This window comes from Mytilus galloprovincialis, chromosome 3, assembly GCF_965363235.1.
Source record: "Mytilus galloprovincialis chromosome 3, xbMytGall1.hap1.1, whole genome shotgun sequence".
Taxonomy (NCBI): Eukaryota; Metazoa; Mollusca; class Bivalvia; order Mytilida; family Mytilidae; genus Mytilus; species Mytilus galloprovincialis.
Window position 1 is genome coordinate 49,269,219 of NC_134840.1, and position 18,583 is coordinate 49,287,801.

Here is an 18,583-nt window from a genome sequence, read left to right on the forward strand (position 1 = left end):
TTTTTGTTTAACTTCCAATGTTTACATTCTATTCCTTTTAATAGTTGAATATATGTGTCATTTCATGGAGAGGGCTTACAAAGGCTTTGCCTGTTGTCCAATCCAAATTCAATTTATTTGAATAAAATACTGTTTAAACTGAATACATGCGTTACCCATCTCCAGCTAAGGGATTAAATTGAAATTCACATGAATACGGATTAAGTTAGGTCGAATTATTCACTTTCATGTGAATGATTCATAAACTATGCATATGTCGTGTACAAGTTGCAATTTTGTACAGGTTATAACATGTACAAAAATATTGTAAAGTTATAACCTGTACAATGCTAAAATACAAGTTATAACATGTACAAAAGTACCTCGTACATGTTATAACATGTACAAAATATTGCTTAAAAATGGTTTTAACCTGTACAAAATTTGAAAATTATAATAAAGCAGAATATACAAGCAAGGTTGAAATTTATTAAATAATAAAGAACAATAATCAAAAGCAAAAGAAAAAAACTGACAAATGGCTACTGAATTTTCACCCTGAAAAATGTAAATACATGAAAATATGTCAGAAATCAAATAACACTGACCACTCTACAATCACAGTCTACTAAATCATACAATAGCAAAGGTTAAAGAGCGAAAAAGTGAACAAGGCCAACTTGGGTACTGAGACATTCATACCATTGTATAAATTATAAAACCATGGTCAGAACTGATTTGCACTATGCTAGTTCAGTATATGGTCTCCATACAAGAAAAACGATATTGATAAAATAAAAAGAGTCAAAAGAAGGGTAACAAAACACCTACCAGGTCTCAAAGACTCAGAGATACTTTAAAAACTAGGCTTACCTACACTATCATACAGGAGAAGACAAGGGGATATGATTGAAACCTTCAAAATATTGTGTATGATACGTGTACCATGATCTGTAATGCTGTTAGGCGAGTTATATTTATATTTGATTTATAATTAAATTATTTAAACTTGTTAGTTTTATTATATGTAAATGTGGTCCTTTCTAAGAAATAATGTTATAAGTCTTGAAAAGGACGTCATCAACATATAATAAAACTATCAAGTTGACATACAGATGGAAAACAAGTTGTCGTACTGTAAATATGTGAACAGTAGCACGGTGGGACGGAGGATGATTGACCTCGAAATTTTCTGGTACTAAGTGCATTGTTTTGGAGTATAACACAAAATTTTGTATTAATTTGCTACTTGTTGGTTTAAAAAAGTAAAGCTTTATATATCAGTAAATCGTTTCAGAAGCAATTCGTTTCAGTACCCAATTCCCGGTGGCGATGATACACAGTGGTCAAGCTCAAACTTGTTTCATTAGCCACGTTAACATCACTTAAATTAATTCAAGTACCATTATTTTTGTTTCTAACCCAATGGTTTGTTCATTCTTGTCAGCTAAATCATGACCATTCAATTCAACATCAGTTTCAGTATTTGTGCCAGTAATAATATCAGTCTTTAACATTGTTTTGTCAGTTTCAGTGTCGGTATAAAGTCCTCAGACTGTCTTGGTAAAAGGGTTTTCACTATCTGTATTATTGAATACAGAACTGACTTCAAACATAGCTTGTAAGTCTTTTTCTGTTTGAAAACCAGGTCAGAGAATACCGCTTAATGCCGGTTTATTAACTAAATGTGTATTTCAAAAGCCTTTTAAAAGTATTAAGTAATTATCAAAACTATTTAACTGGTCATAAACTATATCAAAAAGGTATCAAACTAACATAAATGGACAATATCAAAAATACGATGAAATATTATTAAAGGTGAAATGCAAAGGTAGAAAAAAAAATTAATGTTATAATAGAAACATATTTTTTATTTTCAAATTTTGTACAAGTTAAAACCACTTTTAAGCAATATTTTGTACATGTTGTAACATGTATGAGGTACTTTTGTACATGTTATAACTTGTATTTTTGCATTGTACAAATTATAACATGTACAAAATTTTTGTACATGTTATAACTTGTACAAAATTGCAACTTGTACACGACACATATACTGTTAGATAGAATTATGAATATCCATAAAGTCGTCATCGTAGTAGACATGGTAGAGGTAGAATCCATTGCCGGCAATTCACTGTTGGTGATTAGGAGATGGAAGATATAGCTGGTGGTGCTGATCGAGTTCCCTGGGGTTGTAATTTTCGATTTCTGAAAAATCTCAGAAATCCTAGGGCTAATTGCGCTACCCATAGCAAAAATGCTATCCAACATGCAATCTACAAAGTGACAAAATATATATCAAATATCATCGAATTCTAAAATGTATAAAGAACAATATTGATCTTTTGTAAATGAAACGCGCGTCTGGCGTAAATATTTACTTTTAATCCTGGTATCTATAATGAGTTTTTTTACAACCACTGGGTCGATGCCACTGCTGGTGGAGTTTTAAATCCCCGAGGGTATCACTAGCCCAGTAGTCAGCACTTCTGTGTTGACTTGAGTTATCATTGATATGTTCATAATTATATTTTAACGGTTAACAAAACATAGATTTTTTTAAATACTAAGGCTTTTCTACCTCGGGAATAGATTACCTTAGCTGTATTTGGGAAAACTTTTAGGAATTTTTGGTCCTCAATGCTCTTCAACTTTGTACTTTATTTGACCGTTTTAAGATTTTTTGAGTAGAGTGTCACTCATGAGTCTTTTGAAGACGAAACGCGCGTCTGGCGTAAATATACACTTTTAATCCTGGTATCTATGATGAGCTTTTTTAACAAACGCGTATTATTGTGCAATGAAATCGTGCCACCATCCATATTTCAGTTAACTACTCAGCTGGTGTTAGTAACATGTGTCGCTGATTTTAATCTTTTTAAATATTAAGGTGGTATGGGTGTCTTCCTCCATCTTGGATTGTAAAAAACAGAGAATCAAAGGTCCAGATTTTCCATCAAGTTAGCAAAATTTGATGCAGGATAGCAGATGTTTAATGTACATTTTCATTTAAAAGTACCAATTTATAAGAATATAACTTCTAAATATTGATAATTTTGCAAATGTTAATTATTTTTGGTTGTTTTTATCTTTTTTTTAAATTGGCATTTTAAGGGGAGGTAACTCTAAAAAAAGTGCATTTTCTAAGGATTCTGTATGGAATTTTCCTGTTTTGTATTTTAGCCGGAAAAAACGCACGGTAACACTATCTTTTCTTTTCATATTCTCAAAGCAGTGTCTGAAAGCTATCTTTTCCTGAAGTATTTAACAATTCTATCATTTTGTTTAGTTTAATCACAATATGGTGTTTTTTCCTGTATAATCCATACAAAATGTGTCATTTTGTCCCGTCCTGTAGCTTGAGAAAATGCGCGGTGACCTAACATTTTTATTATATTTTTCAACATGTATCAATAGATACAACGTTTTGGCAAAGTATGAACAAATTCTATCATTTTTATTTTAGACTCCCATACCACCTTAAGTAAGTAAAATGAATGTTATATACTTTTTGGGTCCATGTTTTTCTGTCATCTTGATGGCTGTTGAATAATTTCAGTTCTTTAAAATTAGTAATTAACTCATCATAGATCCCAGGATTGAAATTTCATATTTGTGCCAGATGCGCGTTTCGTCTACGAAAGACTCGTCAGTTACGCTCGAAAAAAAATGTTAAAAAGGCCAAATAAAGAACAAAGTTGAAGAGCATTGAGGATCAATAAGGGCGTAAAGCAACCAACAATTAGATAAATCGAAGCGAAAAGTAAACTGAATGGTGACCTACAATAAAGTAAGATCACATTGGCGGATCCAGAAATTTTCATTAAAGGGGGAAAAGGAGGATCTGACTGCAAAAGAAGGGTCCGCTCCAGTCATGCTTCAGTGATTCCTTATATAATCAACCACGTTTTTCATACAAAGGGGGGAGCTGGTCCACCTCTTAATCCACCTCTGGATCATGCTTAAAAGGTAAAGATAACCGTAAGTTAACAGACTGAAAATAACGTGCGCAAAAGGGAATGAAGACGTAAAGACAAACAACAGTCAACGAAATATTTTTGAATTACACAGCTCATTTATGATGCCTTTACAATTACTGCGTCAAAGTGTGGCATTAATACTAGAAAAGATCATCTTTTAGTTAAATGGCTTTCAATCAACTATGATTTCAGTGGTTTTGCTGGCTGTTGTTCGTTGTCTGACAAACTCGTTTTTCGTTTAAATCATGTTATTGAATCGTTTCACATAATATTATATCCTAAATTTTCATAGCTTATCATATAAATCATTCCTGGTATCATCGAACTGTGTTTAAATTATATCCTTTTGCTTTTGTGGATGATTGTTGTCATCTTGAAAATTAAACGACACCTCCTTATTTCTATACTACAAATGAGTCATACGAAAGCAGCGAGTCGGACTTGCAACAAAATTGCCATGTAACTACCGGTTTAAGTTACTCTCCGCTTTCTTAATTTTTCTAAAAATTCCAATTACCTTTTAGTATCATAATCTTCAATGTTTATTAGAGGAATTTTTGGATATTTAACTTACTTGGGAAATATTCATCATTCGATAGTAATGTCCAGGATGAAAATGTTTGCCAGTATTTACATTATGCCACTCACTCCCTTCTGCATCTGCACAACTAAAAAGGTAAAGCATTTGAACGTTATTTATGATATACACAAATGAAATAAAAGTAATTCCGCCTAACGAAACACATGTTTTAAAATGTACTCTTTGAGATTAGGTAATAACCAATTACTAGTAAATAAGGAACAATAGGGGGAAATGTGTGTCAAAGTGCTTTCGGATCTAAAAATATATTATTGTTATAAACCATATTCTAAGACGTTTCGGCCTCTGTACTGGTCTTCTTCAGTTTCTTTTCGCTTATTTTTAAACAAGCACGTTACAAATGACAACGGTTATCATTCGGTATCGCCGACATTTCATTTTGTGTACTATATAGAACGCTACGGAAAAGCTGTTATTTTTTATTATAACGATTCAATTTTTTGTCAAAAAAAAACAAAGGAAGAGAAACGTTATTAGGAATCAATGATCAAATATCTTGGATATTAGCAATAATATATAGATTCGTTCTTTTATACAGTAGATAGCTTTTATTTACCACCCTTCACAATAAATTGATGGGCGGAAGGATTGATGGTTGTTAATGTCCAGTGACTCATTAAATTCGTACACATGACAAGAACATGTAAGAGCGGTACGAATATGAACCTTGCTTTGTACTAGGCTTACTTGCTGAGACGGATTTTCAACGCTCTAGTTCCCTAAAGTCCTTAGTAAGACATGTAAATTTATCAGGACACATTATTCCGACTCTAAGCCGTTTATTCTTTTCCTTTAACACATTAATGTCGCGTACTATAGTGGATCAGCAAGAAATACCAATTTTACGTTTATTATTTTTTTTGTTTTGCATGGCCGAGGTTCAACCTTCGACCTCCCACACTACCACGCAAAGAGTTGATACTCTTTTAAATGCAACAAAAAGGCAAAACATTAAAAGAAATCGACAATAACAATAGACCACTATTCTTACTGTGTATAAAATGCATGATTTTCCAATAGTCCATTGCAAAACTTTTTAAATCCAACTGAAATCATACATGCAGCTATAAATGACGTCAAGGCCATTACGGCATTTGTTAACACAAATGGCAAAACCCACATGTTTGCTCTGAAACAAAAAATAAAAGCGATTAGTAACTTAAACAACAGTTGATACACTGACAAAATGGCTACAGAAAATATACATGCTTAACCATATTTTAAAAAAAACTGAGGAGTTTCTGAATTTTTTTTTTTTGAAATGACACAATTAGGTGAACACAGAATGTCAAGTCATAGCGTGGAAGGAAAGATGTTTATCAACATCAACCTTTTACTTCACTTATGATTATAGAAACACATATATTTATATTTAATATGTTTTTTATAATTTCATATGTTTTTATAATTTCATATGTTTTTATAATTTCATATGTTTTTAACTCGAGCACATAATGGGTTCGAGATTGGGTACTCGCTTAACTAGTTTATTCTGTCAAATATGTGTTTGCCTCTCAAGATCACAGGCACTCTTCTCTGAAAACAAATTTCAAATATACCTTAATAAAAAGGTATATAGGATATTTGTTTTCAGAATCAAGTGACTGTGGTCCAGAGAATGATGCTTTACTCTGCATGGTCTCTCAATTCAAATTGTGTGCTCAGAAGTATCATATTTAGATATAGGAAAATGTGGTATGAGTGCCAATGAGAAAATTCTCCATCCAAGTCAAATTTATAAAAGTAAACCATTATAGGTCAATATACGGTCTTCAACACGGAGCCTAGACTCAAACATGTATTATGGTCGTCTGTTGTGTGTCAATGGCATTTTTTCAAATACTTTGTCTTGATTGTGTCAACATCGTTGAACTTGAAATATATTCTTTTTTTTTATTTTCGGTCAAATATTTCTATATTTTACTTAGTTAAACTTTACCCTGTTGTTTGGCTTCTTCTCGATGGAAGTAATGCATACACATAATAACTACCAATTGCCAATCCGTACAGTATACAGCCGACCACACTCATGTACAAAGGGAAATTACAGTTGTTTGAACTAGATACCTTCTGCAGAACGCCATCCTTAAAACGTGCATACAACAAACATGAATTGTCGAACTGAATCTGAAAAGGGGAACATATATATGGTCTAACGTATTTATTTTCAAATTTTCAAATCTAAAATAATATATAAAATCACTTGAAATATTTCCGATAAAGATATTTGAGTATTGCACATTGTGTGTTTGTTTTGTTTTGTTTCTGCTTGTGTTTTTGTAAACCGTGATTTAAAAGCTTAGTCCTTTTATTGTACTATTTTCTATTGAATGTCCTTTCTATACACATTATGTTTGTCCACTGCAGCGGTCGAAATAATAAAGTTTCTGAAACTAGTTTAAATTCAGGCAATGCAGTAATTTATCGCTTTTTAACGAAATGTTCCCTCGATCTTGCTGCCTGATAAATTCCTTTCTCAGCACAGTAGAGTGATATGAAAAATTATCGCTTGATACTAAGGTAGCACGTGCCCGTTGTCAATGAAGTTAACAACGTCGTAATAGGTAATTTCTTTTCTCTAATTTTTGTGCTATTTTCACATTTCCTGACCGGTGTGAGAAAAATATTTCTCCTCACTAGTGAAAAATCTGTTCTCGGCAAATAATTGGTCGAAATTTGATTATGACGTCTAAATGTTTTGTTTTCCTCTGAATTTTTCTATTGTGACGTCATGAAAAAAGGCGACCATGCCTGATGACGTCGCATATGAAGAACACAAATTTCTGAAAATCTTTGAAAAAGAAGGATAAAAATCATTAGAGAAACAGATTCCTACACTATAACTCGTGTATTACGATATTTCTCCACTCTCGACAGTTAAATTTTAGTTATTTAAAGAGCTCGGCAAGCCTCGCGCTTTAAATAATAAAATTTAACTGTCTCGAGTGGAGAAATATCGTAATACACTTGTTGCAGTGTAGGAATCTATATTTCTCACGTCGATTTCTTTTCTCACTTTCGCCATTCGGCCGGCTCAAGCCGAGTATATCAATCTCGTTAAGATGATCAACCAGGGGCGTAGCTAGGTATTCATTCAACTGTAGGCACAAATCGGCAAGGGGTCTGGGGGCCGTTCAAGGCCCCCATCAGGTCCAGGGCAGAGCCCTGGTAGGGGGTTCATGGGGGCGAAGCCCCGACGGAAAACGGATTTCAGCGTTTTGGCTGCAAAATTTTATACACAAAAATATTAAATTTTCTGGTTATTTAATCATGATAATTATAATATACATGATGAAAAGTTTGAAGAATTAAGAATAATTTACCATAGCATCTGAATTAAATAACGCAGTACAATTGGAAAATCAAATATTAAAAGAAAATATTTACAATATGTACTGCCCAGCATAGATCCGCGTATCCCATTAATTAAGCAGTACAGTGGCGGATCCAGGGGGTCCGGGAGTTGGGACCCCCTTTTTTTGGCCGATCAATGCATTTGAATGGGAGCATATAGTTGGACCCCCCCTTTACTCTGTGTTGGGACCCCCCTTTTTAAAATGGCTGGATCCGCAACTGCAGTACACCCTGTTTGGTATTTTCAAATCTATATCGTTATAATCGATATGTACGTTTAACATAATTGATAGTACATATTGACGATCCTTCATTCAAAAGATAGGCACGTGCACGTAAAAACTAGTGGTTGTACTTCATTTGCCACAGCGGCTTAACCCGTGATAGCCCGGTCGACGCTTTCGGTATAGGCACAATAGCATCATTGGCTGTAAAATCAGCCGCCGGCGCAAATAGGCATACACCGCCCTCGCCGGTATTCACTCACCGGCAAGCAATCAGCCGGTCATAAAAGTATGGCGGGAAGCGCAATTTTAGATAAATTGTCGGAATTTGAAAGGTGCAGATTGATTTTTTTTTCAATCAGACTAGTATATATGATACTGCATTGGTCCACTATGTCGATGATAATTGCCATGCTATATTCTATTTTCAAATTTATAAAATTATCTCGGAGAAACCTTTTTATGGTGAATAAGATCTCAGAAGAAAAGATTGCATTTTAAAAATATATATTTATTGTTAACAGATTAATTTTTTATATTCCCTAGCTTAGTAAGCAAAAAAATATAAATTTGAACTTCTGTCGCCATCTTTAAATCAGCCGGTTCCACTCGTTTTATTTTCAGCCATATTTAACCCGGTCAGGGCGAACCAGGCATAGCCCGACCTAGAACAAATGAAGCAGCCCTTATAATAACACTATCCTTTTGGCTAGAAAGACATCAACCATCAATCTTTTTCACCCTAGCCACACAAACACATACCCACATAGTCGATACCTAATGCAAAAGTTCTGTTCTGTTCATACTAACTTTAAAAAAATCAAGAAATTCGTATTTCTTTATATCCCGCTCTACTGTAAATTCCCTACCTGCTTAGGAATTTGAATAATTGTGGTCATTACACGTAGATCTGAGGGTACTCAAAACTGCTGGAAGCTATTTGATAGATTGGTTTTTAAACATCCAGTGTAAAATATTTATGCAAGTTTAGAACAAAAAAAAATTGATTATTTACAATAAACACAACAGGGAGCTTAGTCCTGTAATAGGTGTTGTACATGACGAAGGTCTGGAAATTTGAAAATGCCATGCATTGGAAAACGAGGGGTTAATGGATAGGAGCAGAAACTTTGCCTTTCAGTAGACCAACTACGAATTCCTCAAAAAGTGGCATTCTCTCTACAACTAGGCATAATATTAAATTTCCCCATTTTGACCAGACGTGACTACGTATTTATACATCCTGCACAGCCAAACGGACAACCAACATTGGCAAGTCGGGTGAAGACAAAGTGGAAAGCTAGTTGAAAACTAACAACAACTTGACTTACTAAAAATTCATGTGTCTAAGTTGAGGTTCATTCAAGTTTTTGTTGATAGAATTGAAATGATCTGAACCAAAGTTCTAGTTTATAGTTTCTATATAAGGTACACACATAAAAAAATTCAATTCTATCCAATATTCCATTCACTAAGGACGAGAGACTAGATTACACATGACATTCGATAATTAGAGTTGTGACAACTTCACTGGAGTTCATGTACACATAACGTTGTTTATTATTTTTTTTAATAAAAAAAAAAAAAATTATTTGTGAAAAAATTATGTGTAGGCACGTGCCTAAAGTGCCTAACGGCAGCTACGCCCCTGCCAACAATAATCTATAATTATGAACGTTCAAAAATTCTAAATCGAATGGAAACATACAAATCTAGGTAACAAACAGAAACTGAGGGAATCACGTTCACTCCAAAAGGAGCAATACAATATACGAATTATTTCTTTTCGATTACTTACCTGCGATACTCCTAACGGTATACTTATAATGAAACCACAGACAAATAAAAGAAAATACAGTATAGTTTGTGCAAGCAAACGTGGATCAATTGGTTCCATCGAGAAGATCTTTTCATCTATATCCCTGTATAAACGTGGTATAATCGAGATATTGTATGCAGATCTATATATAATGTTTATGACTTGTCAGTTCATTAACTGTATCTTGGTCTTGTTATAATCTTTTATCATTAAGGTTAAATGTCAACTTTTGATAAAAAAAAATATATAATGTATTGTGAACCGGGGTATAATAGGGTTAAATGGATATTTAAAAATTGAACTTTGCCCGTCTAGGGAAGCAGTGTTTTGATAAAATTTGAATATGTAAATCTGTGGTTGTTTGAATCTTTGTAGTTTATCTAGTTGTTATTAAATGAGACGTGTGGTATGCGTTTAAAGGGACAGAAACCAGTCGACAAAAACAACACATTGTAAAGACACATGTCTGTTGTTGAAGATTGGATGTTGGTCTATAGTTGTTTACATCTATACGTCCGTCATTTGTTTTCATGTGGATCATGAGCACTGTTGCTTCATTGGCAATCATACCACATCTTCTTATCTTTATGCTCAAGGTTATTATCAAGATGTTCTTTGTTTGTGTGTGTCGTTTGACTGATGTCACATTTTCTAATAATACTGTAACATCCTACATATCATTCAACACCAATACCAGAACTTTTTTTTCAAAAAATAAGGTTGGTTTTAATTACTGCACATGATCTAATTCACCAAACAAAACCGATATCGCAGGGCCGTAACTACATTGAGGCAAATGAGGCAAATGCCTCATGTTAGAAATTAAAAGAAAAAAAAAAGAAAAAAAACTGAAACAAAAGATTGTCTTAATATCAAATTGTAATATCAAATTGTTTTCACGGAAAGTGTCTAGCACGAAGCAAGTTCTCTTCACTCTCTGATGTCGCCCCTGCATGTTTTTCGTGGTCCATGTTTCTATTTTACTTTTAGTTTTCAAAGTTGATGGTCTATTGTTTGTACTTCTGTGTCCCGTGTTTGTCTTTTGTTCATTTATTGTCCTACTTTATGACTATAGTCTGAGTGTTGATTTTCATTTGTAAACGTGTGGTTTTGGCAATGTTGCATGCCCATCGATGCCCAGATATTGTGCGAGAGAATATTTTAAGAATAGACGATGCTACAAGACACAGAAAAAAATGGTCGTTTCTGAATGGAGAATTGAACTTGATATCAAAGAATACAAAACTGGCTTTTTTTACAGATAAAACTAGATAGCTGACATGGATTAAATTAAAGTAAGGTCACCAATTTTCCGATATCAAATCATTTAAAAAAAACAACAATAATGTATTGCCATATGACCTTGAACATTGAAGGGTTAAACTTGCATTAAGTCATGTTCAGACCCTTTAACAGAAAATAAAGGAATATGGAGTAAATGTTCACGAAACCTATCACACACAAAGTCAATGCATAGAAAAAATACTAATGACCAATGGTCAAAGTTGCTGGAGTGTTCTTCAACAATAAAAGAATCATTAATACCAAGATCCCTAGTGTCGACTGAAGGATGTACTAAGGTGAGGTTTTGGAATTTGTATCAAATGTTCGGACTCCTTGGTGTTTTTCCATACAATACAATGTAAAATATTTTGCCCAATAACACCCATTTATTTTTACATATAAGACTTAATAGCTCATGAAAGGTCATTTGCCAAAATTTTAGAAGATTCTTAATTTTCTTTCTTTTGTTTTTAGACCTTATAATACCAATGCAAATATAAGGTAAAAGTCCGAGTCAGCCTTTTCCCGCCATATTTTAAATCTCAAATATCTGGAAAAGGAGGTCCATGACCTATCAATATTTTTAGCTTATTTTTATCCTTAATTGATGCTCTACCAGCTTATAGTATCAATTTTAACTTCTTAATTTATTAATTTTCACCTAACCTCACCTAAGTACATCCTTAAGCAGTACTAGTACTTAAAGTATAATACTGCAATGTCACTATATTTAAATCTAGTCATAAAAAAATAACCAAAGTCTAAGCACAATACAAGACTAGAACAGACAGTCGACATGCAGATCCGGTATTAATGATTATGAGAATTACAATTTTTGCTTTATTCGACATATCGGTCTTTTAATGTTGTCCATAAAACGTAAAAGTCTTAAATTATAATGAATCTGTTTTTGCTTTGAGACCAGAATTTTGTGGAGAAAAAATAGCTAAAACTTAATTGCGTTTCAATGTCAGAAAGCGCCCCAGACCCTATCCAAAAAAAAATTGCCTCGCTCCGCTCAGTGAATATATTTTGCCTCACGATTAGAAGAGGCTAGCTACGGCCCTGTTATCGTGTCAGCATAAAACTAGAGCACAACCAACTGTCACAATTTAAAACTCTGATAGATTAACATATTGGCCAAAAACAAATGACAGCCGTGAATGCATGCTTCTGACAGCTATTATATATATTCTATAGTCTAATTGTTGTTTGTTCTTCTGCTTCTGATACCTGAAGAAAATGTCATATTGCAACAGTGTATCCAGAAGCATCGTCCCTTTGTATTTCCCTCTGATGGGCATATAAATGCTATAAAGTAAATAAGGTTGTTTATCTGCACAAGACTCTAAGAAAACCATAATACAGGTTCTTATATACTGATCTTATGAGACTTTTGCTGTTGAGCAACCGATTTTACAGTATCTACGTTTTATTTGATTATTTCATTTTTGTACAATACGTTACGTAAGTTAGATCATCATTGATAATGATGATGATTTCACGGAACCCGAGCTGCATCACTGGACATATCAATCCAATTGTACTTATTCTGTATCTTATTTACTTCTATTTAATATATGGCAAAAAGTAAAATCACAAAAATACTGAACTCCGAGGAAAATTAAATCGGAAAGTCCCTAATCACATGGCAAAATCAAACGACAAAACACACCAAAAACGAATGGATAACAACTGTCATATTCCTAACTTGATACAGGCATATTCAAATGTAGAAAATGATAAAAAAAAATACTGTATAATGTATCATGTGTGTTTCTTAATATAATCAATATATATTTTTAGGCGTGTAAATCCACACTGTGGATGGACCATGATTTGGACAATACCATTTACATTTGATTTGATTTGTCTCAGTGTGAGGGGCACTAGCTACGAGATAGAGTAAAACATTTTTATGGTTCAATCATTAATGAAAGTGAATTCGTGAAATAAAAAATAGCTGTTAGAAGCCTATTTGTTTCAGTTTTGTAAAAAAAAAAAAACCAAAGAAACATTGCTAATGGATTATTCACTTGCAAGTGCTTTTTTTTCTTCTTCTTCAAAAACTAATTTTTATACAGGTAAACTCAAGTTTTAATAGAAAATCAGGAGTCCATTATCTTTTTATATTTATGTTTACAACAGGTTATATAAACGTCGGCAGCGGCCTACGGAAGGTCATCTCGGTGGTTAACTAAGATGACGTCTAGACTAAAATAAACACAAGATGCTGACAAAAATCTCGAGTAAATGCATCGTTAAATAATTGTTTATATTAGACTTTTTTTAATTAGTGTAAGTCGAATATGAGAATTTGAGTCAAATCGGTGAACATGAATGATCAAGAATTTGACAGCTAGTGCCCATTTAATCATAAGTTCAGCAACGAAACTGAAAGATGCTCTTTTCGAGTAACAATTTCATTTCAAATATGTTGTCTTCTCGGACCAGAACATCTATATTAAGTGTCTTACAATGATTTGAATAATTGGTCCATGAGTTTCGAATGAACAGATTTTTTTTTAAGTTCATTGCCGACAGGGGGCATTTTTTTCCTATCAATGTATTTTCATACTTTTGTTAACTGTTATTTAGAAAAAAATGTGTGCTTTAAGTTGTCAGTGACTTGTCACTAATTAGTTTTTATCTGTTTTTTGGTAAAATTGACCGATTGTTTTTTACTGTTAGGGACAACATCAAAAGATCGATGTAGGATAAAAAACTTAAATCAAATAGTTTGGGGGTGGGGCGGGTCAACATTGCTGCAAGTTTTGTTAATCTGAAATCGATTTTACATATATCCCTATTGGTCAATCAATTTTTCCCAAATTAAGTTGAGAGGGGGTTATGGGGTCAGTGAAAAAACTATGTGAATTAAGTTTTTTATCCTTCATTGAACTTTTGATGTCGTCCCTTATCTGTCCCAGCTGTTTTTGTGAGACCTTGTTTACTTTTTTTTATATAAATTCGCTATATCTCATTTTAGACAGATTAAATTTTTGTTTTGAGCAAAATGAAAAATTATCAACCAGAAAAAGGATCACCTCTAATAATCATAATAATTAAGAAAGACAGTATTAGCCCGTTAGCTAATTTCGGTCATTTTTGCTCAATGGAAATAATGATAAAATTGGTGATTAGAGAAACCCGTTTCCGGAAACTGAATAAAGATTCGCGTCTGCGCATCGTCCGATCGCCATTTTCAGAGGATTGCAGACGAAATACTGTTTTCCTACAAAAAATGTAGCATTTTGATGCTATAAGATTAATGTCTTCGGCTTTGGCTATGTTTAGAACCAAAACAACTCATGGGGATATTAAAAAATCAGCACAGAAAGTTTCTGACCACAAGAAAGACAGTATTACCAGGCTGAAACACCTTCGGCTTGTGATAGGTGCGGAAATAAATATAAACCCTTGAATCCGTGATGGTTATCCGCCTTCTCCTTTTCAAAATTCTTTATCAAATGTGATGGATATTATTTTCATTGTATAACTATGGTCATATTTGTTTAATTGTTACACTAAAGTCTTCTAATGTTGGAACTATTGACGTATATTTGTAATTTGTAGGCAAATCATCTCCTCAGTCCTCAGCCTGGTATCGGACCATTCGTCCTAATAACATGTTCGCCCTGAGTTCGTTCGCCCTAGGTACGTTCGCCCATAGATTCCGTTAACTCTGTGACGGGATTGCTTCCCTTAGAACATTTGGTAGATACTTAGTCAGCCGTAAGCGGTTGAGCTAAGGAAGTACTTCTTTAGCTCAGTCGGTTAGCGCGCTGCCTTGTAACACAGAGGTCCCGGGTTCGAGTCCCGGTGGAGACAAGCAATTTTGTAATGAAATTCGTGCTCTCCGGTTACATTGGCGCCCAACTAAAAAACCCACGATAGTTAGAAAGGAATTCTAGCTAGGGTATGTTTGTGTGAGAGTCATAATGGTATGACGACTCTTGAGGTGGGGGAAGTGTGACGGGATTGCTTCCCTTAGAACATTTGGTAGATACTTAGTCAGCCGTAAGCGGTTGAGCTAAGGAAGTACTTCTTTAGCTCAGTCGGTTAGCGCGCTGCCTTGTAACACAGAGGTCCCGGGTTCGAGTCCCGGTGGAGACAAGCAATTTTGTAATGAAATTCGTGCTCTCCGGTTACAACTCTACTAAAATATTAATATTCAGTGCATTGAAGTTGATTAAACTTATTCAGATATTTCTATGGTATATATTCTTGAAATTTATGGAAACAGGGAAATATTTAAAAGTTCATGGCTTGTTTAGGATCATTTTAAATTGATCAATGACAAAATAATTCGGATCACTGATTATTGTGATACTTGTCTTTTGATGGATTATAAATAAAAATCAAGTTTTGTTTTGATAAAATATTCAGCTTGAAATTAATAAAAACAATGATGTACGAACTGTAAATCATTAAACAGATTTAAAAGTTCATTTATTATACTCTGAGACTAGTCTCAGTTATACTGCATACATTCATGATTGACTGAATACAATTATTTTGTTAACAAATATCATAATCAATAAAGAGAAATACATTGTATTGCAGTATTCTACTCTGTAAATTGAAGGGAAAATGATAAATTGATTGCAGCAATATAAATATTCTGTCAAATTTTCAACAAACTTTGACAAATTTTGTTCAAATACTTAAAATTATGTGAATGGACAACAATTAAAAAAAAAATAAAAATTGGGGTGAATGGACCCTATGCAAACAGTTATCAGGGTGAACGGACTCAGCCTCATCAATCATGGTGTAACCCAGTAACCCACAAATGTCTGTACACACTGAAATAGTTTCCAATACTTTTCATTTCAATGTATATATATACATTATTTATGTATGCATAAATGATCATTCATACTCTAGAACAAACTGCACTAATAAGGACATGCAATGCATTCAGGGTTGGCAAAAACCCGGGTTTTATGAGTATTGCCCAGCCCAGTGGGAAAAACTGGGAGAACCCGGGTTTTAGTGGGCAATACTGGGTAATATAAAATATTTGTCTGAATTTTAAAGAGGATTCAGTGATAAACACAAATGCAATACATTTAATAAGATATTTATACTCTATTTTGTTTGTTTAGCATTTGTCTAGATTGGCAAACTGTAAATAGAAAGCAAATAAATCATTTTTTTCAAATGAATATAGCTCCTATTAAGAATTAACAATTACATGTATTAAAGAAACATCACATTTAAATAATGTATATGTACTGTCATTAATTAATAAGTAATTATTCAGTTTAGAACACAGATTTGTTTATGTAACAATAATCAGTCCTTTCAATTTTATAAGTGTTAATGGCATGACCCTGTAGGGTGTTTATTTAGCAATATAAATGTATAACAATTAAAATTAACAATTCACTTAAACACTGCAATAAAATGCATTTTTCAAAGTTTGTATTCTGCCTACATATAAAATTAATAGAGAAGAGAATGAAATTGAATTTTCTAAAAATGACTGTCAACATGGTCAATGATTATCTGTATAAAAAGTATATATTTAGCTGTTATACTATGAAACTACAACAAGTCTTTACTATATTGTGTTAAAATAAGCTTAAAAAATCATATTGCCCAGTAATGCCCACTATTACCCATTAACTAATCATTTACTAATATACTGTGTATTCATTTCAGGTACTGTATCAGTCATCCTTATTATTAAAGCTATAAACCTAGGAAGATGTTGACTCTCATTTATGACTGATACAGTACCTATATCATGCGAATATCAAACTACCAATCAAGAAGGGCCTAGTGCCAGTGCCAGTGGTCTGTGGTCTTTGTTTGTAACACTGTTTAGTAGTTTGATATTCGACTGATACACAACTAACAGCTTAACCACAGTGAATTCACAATGCCAGTTCTACAGTGCCCTATAGACGGCTGTAATTGGAAATCTCAGGACCTGGATGAAGCATTTGCTGCTGCTCTAACCACTGCTCTACAGATTCATGACAGAACCGTCCACGCACCTCTGGCTCAACCGTCAACTCACAAGTTAAAATTAGACCCACCATCTATAGCCACAGGATGTGATCCAGATCAATGGTCTGCATTCACCAGACAGTGGAAGATGTATAAAACAGGGATGGCGATCACAGACAATGTCTTGCCTACAGCCCTTTTCTACTGCTGTGACACTAATCTGCGTACAGATATTATGCGTGACCTTCAAGGTGATGTTGCTAGTATGCTAGAGACAGATCTTTTAAAGGCAATCAAAAGGCTGGCTGTCAAAGAAGAAAGCACACTTGTCCAACGCATAAAATTGAACAGGATGACTCAATCACCTGGTTCAAATATCAGAACTTTTTTGGCCAGTCTCAGAGGCCAAGCATCACTGTGCCAGTATAAAGCAACGTGTAAAGAATTAGGTTGCAACCATATATTTGACTATAGTGATGAGATAATAAAAGACAATTTAGTAAGAGGTATTGCAGACCCAGAAATTATGTCTGACCTGCTAGGTGACTCCAAGACAGATAGAACATTAGAAGAGACTGTATCATTTATTGCTCAGAAAGAGCAGGGTAAAGTCACAAGGAGTGCAGTAGGAGATTCAGCTAGTGCTATGAGTGCCACATGTAATACTCAGAAGCGACCACAAGCAGCTGGAGCCAAATGTTGGGCTTGTGGTGGTCCTGCTCATGGACAGAGGAATGATCGCAAGGCCAGGTCTAGATACTGCGAAGCTTGGACATTCACATGTTCTAAATGTACAGTCAAAGGTCATTACACCAAATCATGCAGCAAGTGCACTACCTGCGGCGTATGGGGCCACCGTGATGCATCTTCTAGAATCTGCACTCAAGGTAAGGGCCACAGGAACCCGCCCAATCAAGGGAAAATAACCAAAGACCAAGAACAAGAACAAGTTGGTTATATCTTTGAGCAGCTGTGCACTACATCTGAACAGACAAGCCAAGTATCACGTCTTGAACATCACATATTTGATGGACACTGGGTGGCTAGACCCTCAAAACCACATCCAATGCTCCTGGTGAACATGACACCCCTACCTGAGGACCATTCATCGTTTGGACATCCCATTCAAGACACCTCTCAGCTTAAGACAATCACTATGTCCATGGTGGCTGATACAGGATGCCAGAGTTCAATCATACCTTTACAATCTGCAAACAGTCTTGGAATAACAGAAAAGGATCTCATTCCAGTAAAACTTGTGATGCGTGGAGCTATAAAGGAAGACCTCGGTGTAATTGGAGCAGTCGCAGTAAGTGTTACAACAAAAGACACTACTAGCAGTGCCATGTCAACACGTTTATTGTGTTACGTCTCTGAT

General features: G+C 34.2%; 2 protein-coding genes across 11 annotated transcripts in view; one reads left to right on the forward strand and one right to left on the reverse strand.

Annotated features, from left to right (window-relative positions):
• Nucleotides 1–1,835: 1,835 nt before the first annotated feature.
• On the reverse strand, nt 1,836–10,119 carry LOC143068209 (transmembrane protein 179B-like). The gene is made up of 5 exons (XM_076242083.1): nt 9,940–10,119; nt 6,503–6,690; nt 5,555–5,692; nt 4,537–4,630; nt 1,836–2,258 (listed from the first exon to the last, which is right to left on the reverse strand). The coding sequence occupies exons 1-5, from the start codon at nt 10,036–10,038 to the stop codon at nt 2,127–2,129; spliced, it is 651 nt and encodes a 216-aa protein (XP_076098198.1). The 5' UTR covers nt 10,039–10,119; the 3' UTR covers nt 1,836–2,126.
• Nucleotides 10,120–14,433: 4,314 nt separating this feature from the next.
• The window catches only part of LOC143068210 (ral GTPase-activating protein subunit alpha-1-like), a 78,835-nt gene continuing 74,685 nt past the window's right edge, over nt 14,434–18,583 (forward strand). For all 10 annotated transcript variants that reach the window (XM_076242084.1, XM_076242085.1, XM_076242086.1 and 7 more), the window contains exon 1: nt 14,434–14,642. In XM_076242084.1, coding sequence (XP_076098199.1) covers nt 14,516–14,642 — 127 coding nt within the window. In that variant the 5' untranslated portion in view covers nt 14,434–14,515. The remainder of the gene's footprint in view (nt 14,643–18,583) is intronic.

Bases quoted from the DNA above. Each gene is read 5' to 3' on its own strand.
- LOC143068209 (XM_076242083.1), bottom strand. From the start codon at position 10,038: ATGGAACCAATTGATCCACGTTTGCTTGCACAAACTATACTGTATTTT. The intron at 5,693-6,502 runs GTAAAGTTTAAC...TTTTTGTTTCAG, and splicing joins AGAAGAAGCCAAACAACAGG to AGCAAACATGTGGGTTTTGC. The intron at 2,259-4,536 runs GTAAGTTAAATA...GTCACTTTGTAG, and splicing joins GAATGATGAATATTTCCCAA to ATTGCATGTTGGATAGCATT.